The sequence below is a fragment of the Antrostomus carolinensis genome, unplaced genomic scaffold, assembly GCF_000700745.2.
Source record: "Antrostomus carolinensis isolate BGI_N321 unplaced genomic scaffold, ASM70074v2 scaffold43186, whole genome shotgun sequence".
Taxonomy (NCBI): Eukaryota; Metazoa; Chordata; class Aves; order Caprimulgiformes; family Caprimulgidae; genus Antrostomus; species Antrostomus carolinensis.
The window spans coordinates 12075-18299 of NW_010324761.1; the positions used below are offsets into that span (position 1 = coordinate 12075).

Genomic DNA, 6225 nt, shown 5'->3' on the forward strand with positions numbered 1-6225 from the left:
CACATTTGAACTGCTCCTGCTGCTCTAATCAAGATCGTAGATTTGGCAGGCTATTGTCCTCAGAAGAGGGGGAACAACCCAGGGACTGCTGAGCCCCAGCTTTCTTCCAAATAAACAGACATGACTGCACAGCTTTTCTGGAGCCTGGTGAGAGGCTGAAATGATATTTACCCACTTCTTAAGATCAGAGCATTAGGATTTGCTCCAAGGAGCATTAGGCACGCTGACAGCTAGCGCAGGATGACCTTCAGCTCAAGGTATTCTTAATGGGAGGGCAAGTGTTTTCTGGAGGGGATCAGCAAGATGTGAGAGCAGGTACAGGATACAGGGAACGTGCATCAGATCAGGACAAAACCTCACAGCAACACTACAGACATTGGAAAGTGATTTTCTGGCTCATTTCTCAGCCAAATTACATTATCTGTCGATCAATATATATTTAAAATGTTATGTATTTATCTATCTAAATTTGCTTGATAAATGAGACAGAAAAAGTTATATTTAAAAATATAAATATTTTAACCTCTATATATCTGTATGTTTTTGGGAAGAAAAAAAAAATCCACCTTTGTTTAGACTTTCAAAACCATCTTCTCTGTAAAATAATGAGCATAAACCGGGTAATTAATGCCATCACTTTGCTGAGTTTTAAAATGAAAGCAACTATGGATGCAAACATGCCCCTGTACCCGGCCTCTACCAAGGTCCTGAGTAAGAACACCCTCTTTCCCAAGGGATCGCCAAATAATGGCCACAGAAACTACTCACCAGCTGTTCGTAGCCTCCGAAGATAAACATGCTCTTTGCCAAGACACAAGCTGAGTGCCCATCTCTCGCTCCTGGGACCATTCCAGACACCTTTGGCGTGAACCACTTGTGCGTGTCTGAAACAGAACGGGAGGCGACGCTAAGGAAATACAGTAGATGCTGGGATAGGATGGATCTTTACTGCTGTTCTTTATTCTTCCACGGAAATCTTTCTGTCTTTCACACGCAGCACCTGCTTCTCCAGAGAGGCTGCAAGCTTCTTCAGGCAAGGCCACCTGCCTGAGCCTCCACAGAAGGGCACGGTGACAGGAATCTCAGCTCCCTGGCACAGCTGCTGACTGTGCCCAGCCTGACAAGCAGCTCACGTTTGAAGTGTGAGTAGTACAAGACTGCTTGTGCAATGTTATTTTTATTGAATCTCTTGCAAAGCCTACTTGTGAGTCACTTATCAACTCTCCATTTACAGTTTCAATTACAATGAAGCAATGACGCTAAGTGGCCCTACCGACCTCACAGTGTGAAGATGCTGACTAACTGATTGAGGAGAAACAGCTCTCACATCCAGCCAGGAGTCACTTAACCACAAGCTCACCCTGTCAATAGAGCTACCGTGCACAGCCCCACCTCAGCAGCACAGCTCTCCCTATCTTATCTGCTCCTCTTGTTACATTCTCATCCTCTCTCCAAGGGGAGCCTTCCTCACACTCCCCTCTTCACGGTTCCCTTCGCACCGCTCCACGTGAGCCCGCACCAGCCAGATTCAGCCCCAGGGGCTGGCTTAATTTAGGGGAGGACTTTAAATCCAGCCAGAGCTGTTCTCCATGCCAGAGCAACATGGAGCAGAGCCAGTGACTCACAGCCAAGCACATACAGGCACCTGTCCCAAGAGCCCAGAGAGGCACAGATAAGCCTCAAGGCTGCAGGAGACATTCCCCCCACCCTCCTTAACTGCTGCGAGCTGCCAACAGCAGTGCTTATTTCAGGAAGCGTAAGGTTGGAGCCAAAGCAACATTCTTCACGAGGATAACTTCTCTGAACTTGGCCTGCAGCCACAGCTATCCTCCTAGGCTCCAACTGGAACCACACAAAGGGGCATGCAAGGTCAACAGAATCCCTGGGCAGCCTCTAGTAAGAAAGCTGCAGTGGCTATCAGGTTCCTTTCCTTCATGGGGCTGCTTCCAAGCCCAGTCACACGACAGCAGCAAGAGCTCACCCAAGCGCAACACGTCAAATTAGAGATGGAAAAGACCTTGACTTGTGATCTGCTCAACACCTCAGGGGACAAAATTGCACTCAAGCAGGACTTTATCCAGCCTGATGCGACTCCTACAGCGGAACTTACACCACAGACACAGGACTGTGACTGCCAACCTCACTTTCCAGGATTGGCAGGGAACAGGCACAGTGTGTACAGACAGCTGAGGAGGGTTTGGACCAGAACTGAAGTCTGGCCTTTCCGCTAATTTTCAGTTAATGCTGAAGTGCTAGAGTTGGCAGGGAGATCAGGCAGCGCCCACTACAAGGCCTCTGCGTAGGCAGAGGTTTACTGGTGGCTTCCCAGCTACATGTGTCAGGGGAAGGGGGAAACCCTGTGCCCAGAGAGCAGTTCCAAGCTGTGAGACGTTTCCTGGTGAAGAAGTGAACCCATGACCAAGCTCCAGAGCAAACGGTTTTGTTGTAAGTCCAGCGAGCCGGTTACTGGTCAGAGTTTAGATGGACTTGCCTCTGGAATCCAGATGTAGTCCCTTCCATTCCTGACACTCCTGTCCACCCAGTTCCTGATGGTCCCTGTTCTCCCCAGGTGCCCCAGCAGCATTACAGAGAAGCCAACCAAAAGGCTCAAGGAGTTTATCTTCTGGGTTTATCTAACTTGACTCATGCCTTCCCTTGTTTTGCCATCCTGTCCCTGACTACTTCCGTGTTTTATTCCTCACTCTCTTTCATGCTTTCAGAAAGAAGGACCAACCTGGAGAGGAACCACAAACCTCCAGAGCTCCAGCCCCTTCTCTCTGCAACATTCAGCCACAATTAAGGACAAAGACATCACACAAACAGAGCGCTTCAGCTGGAGTCACTATCAGAGAGAACACACAAAGCTGATAGAAAAATTAAAGCCAGTTTGACCATTAGACAAGCTCAGTAACCGCTGTTCAAAGGCTTTTACAGAGAGTGAAGCACACAGACACACTGACCACTCTACTCCCCTTCTAAACCTGCCGACACGGCCATAACACCAGTTCCCCACTTGCAACATTTCCTCCAGACTGTCACTCTGCAGAGAGACTGAGGGACAGGAAAATAAGTTGAGGAGTAGTGTGGTGGGGCAGAGAGAAGGTCTAATCAAGAGCAGCCGTGACAAGAAAGAGTGAGAAGATGGAACTTACTGACATCAAAGGCATAGAGCACGTTGCAGGCTCCTTCAGTGTCGTTGCGACCACCCCATATGTAGACGGTGTCATCTATGAGCACTGCTGAGTGCCCATACCTCATGTAGGGCACCTCTCTCACTTGGTCTTGGCTGTTTGTCCACACTGGAGGCAGCTTGATCCAGCGCAGAGACACTGAAAACACAAGTTTGAGCCCATGTCAAATGCTAAGCCTGCTATGTACACACGCTCACAGGTCACAACCCATCCTGCACAGCTCTTTCCCCCCCACCCCTATGACAAGGTGCAGAAGCAGTCTAGCACGCAGGACAAAGCTTTGTCTGACCCTCAGCAGTAGCTGGTTAAGAAATATGGAAGCACAGTTTTCCACAGGCCCCTGTCACAGGCTGAGGCTAGAGGAAGCACTGGAGGACCAGGGGGCTCGGGACAGAAATAGGCTCCATTCTGTGTTAATTACACCGAAGGGGTTTCTACTCTGGCTCATCCTAGACTGTGACTAAAGGTACAGCACATACATACACACACAAAAATAGGGAAAGGAAAAAAAAAATGCAGAGGTGATAATGAATACAGACACTGCTTCAGGCTAGTGACAATTCTGAAGAGACTGAAAGCTGGAAGAATGGGCAGCACAGGAATAATTCACTGCAGCAACATGTGAGGGAACATACCCCAAAGCATCATTTAGACTTGCAGTAGTGCAGTTTAAGTAAAGCAAAGCAACAGCTTTGTAGGAACAGGGTTTCTTTGCTTTTGTTTTGCTTTTTAAGCTTTAGATGAGACAGCTGTCTGTCTCCTTTACCCCTGTCCATACCTCAGTTCTCCCTGCTAACCTTACTAATAAGAGTTCCTTGGGATTACAGGTTCTCCTTCCTGGCAGCCTGTATGTCATGTTCAGCATTAGCCAGAGCAGTCAACAGGTATTACAGGGTTTGATGACAGTGCAAGAGTCACAGCGAGTGTTACACGGCCATGACACAACATACGCCCTCCCTCCACCACACATACAGCCTCCAGTTTTGTTTTCAACACAGAGATAACAGAAAACACAGCAGAAAACAGTCTGCAGTTCCCCTGAAACACTCACATAGGGAAAGGGAAAAGGTCAGGCATTTTAAAAGGTGAGCATCTGCCCCAGAGGCAGACAGGGCACTGAGGAAGCACAGCTAATGCTGAAGTCAAGCTAGATGGCTACCTAAAACAGAGTCTTCCTCTTTGGAAGATTTAAAGAAATCATTCAAAATCTGGTATCTTGGCTTTAGCACTGGAATCTGTCAATGTTAACTGTGCAAGGGCTTGGGAAGCCAGGGTCACGTCCCACATGTCGGCTGCAGCATCATGACCCTTTAATATTTGGGAGTGGTAAGAAGGGAAGGCAATGCAAGAGCATGCCTTTGGGCACAGGAATTATGCTGTATATAAGAGCCGTGCTTTACTGGCACATTTTACAAGCTACAATGTTCAACTGTCTTGAGTGTGAGAGCCCAGTCTCTCTGGACAGCAATGAACGTCTTTTGTTCACAAGATCCTGAGCTACACTCCCCTCTACACTGCGAGCAGGTCACCCTGGCAGCCCTGTGCAACCTACACCTTCAGCCACCACTGCACAAGTCAGTTGTCTCCACAGCCAGGTTCAGAGGAGGGAATTCACTGCATCTTACAGACAAACTAGTTTTATCTACATGCCACCTGTGTGTTAGGAGAGTGTTCAGCATGCTGTCCAGTCTGCAAAACTGGTCATTGGTTCTCCACTCTCATCTCTGTTCAGCTGAACTCATCCAAGCATCTGTGCAATTTTTCAGCCCCCCGTCTAATTATAAGGAAATACTTTATGGACCAGCTCAGTAACCTCTTCAGTTCAAAGAGCACTGAATCAAGAAATACAGCCTCTTCTGGCACAGTCATAGCTCCAACTCAGCCTCCTGACAGATACTGGCTACCCTACACAAACAGCTCCAGCTCCAGTTGCTTTACTAAGCCATGTTGTGAATCTGCATGAGAGCTGCTGCCAGAATGGAAAGGCCTCCATCTTAGCCACGTACCCTGCTGACTCCATCATGCCGGCAGCGGCTGTCAGCTATCCCCCCAAGGAAGGGGCTCAGGAGTCTAAACCTCGAGACTTTACTGAGGGCACTGGTTCCCACCCTACCCCCTCTACACTAGGGGCAGCTGAGCACGGTCACACCGCAAACTCCATAGGGAACCAGCTAAACATCCCTCTTTGCACCTAGTTGAGTTGGTGTCCACAGAGAACAAGGACAAAACAAGCCACTGGCTGTGTGGTTAGTCCTACTCAGTCCTTATCCCAGCAGTCTGCTGAAGTACAGCCCTCCCGAGCCCTGCCCCTGAAGCTGAAGATACAGAACTGCACAAGGGAAGAGGTTCCCACCTACACTGATAACTTTTGTGGAAATTAGGAGTCGGACAGCTTGTTACAGAGCCCAACATGTTAAGCAGCAGTGGACAGGAAAACTAACAACTGAGCCCAGCAAGCCACCCTGTCACACACACAGGGACACACTTACCTGCGTTAAAAACATGGACGTCGATCTGTCGCAGTGTCTCATAGTCTTCTCCAGAACAATACCCGCCAAAGGAATAGACCTTGTGCCCGACGGCCACGGCCGCGTGGTTCACCCTCCGCGGCCCACCTTCCAAGTGCACTGCCCACCGTAGCATTCCTCCCTGCAAGCCAGACAGTCTTCAGGGCCCCCAGCACCACAGCTTCATGCTTCCTGGGCCACCACGATGTTACCCGGCTCTGTAACAGAGACAGAATGCTAAAACAACACGATCCATCTTGCAGGTCTTCCTACCTTCCTTGGAGGCCAGCTACAAAGGTCACATCGCTGTGTCCTCACTCAGCTGCCTCCCAACTGGAGATGGTTTTACTCTCCCCTGGGAAAGGAGACACAAGGCAGGTACCATAACTTGAGGAAGGCTGGGAAGAACAAGCAGAGATGCCCTCGTATATAAAAAGTCCTCAGGACAGCTGTCCAGGCAGCCCAAGCCAAGCGCCCTTGGCACAGGCAGCTGAGTGCCATGTGCCTGGCCGTGCCCTGGTCATGTA

The 6225-nt window shown here is 49.3% G+C and overlaps 1 protein-coding gene across 1 annotated transcript in view; it reads right to left on the reverse strand.

The window, feature by feature from the left end:
• Positions 1–5920, reverse strand: part of KLHDC3 (kelch domain containing 3) — a 14548-nt gene extending 8628 nt beyond the window's left edge. The window contains exons 1-3 of the mRNA XM_010171016.1: positions 5681–5920; positions 3153–3329; positions 769–884 (exon numbers count right to left, since the gene is read on the reverse strand). Coding sequence (XP_010169318.1) covers positions 769–884; positions 3153–3329; positions 5681–5834 — 447 coding nt within the window. The 5' untranslated portion in view covers positions 5835–5920. The remainder of the gene's footprint in view (positions 1–768; positions 885–3152; positions 3330–5680) is intronic.
• Between the last annotated feature and the right edge of the window lie 305 nt (positions 5921–6225).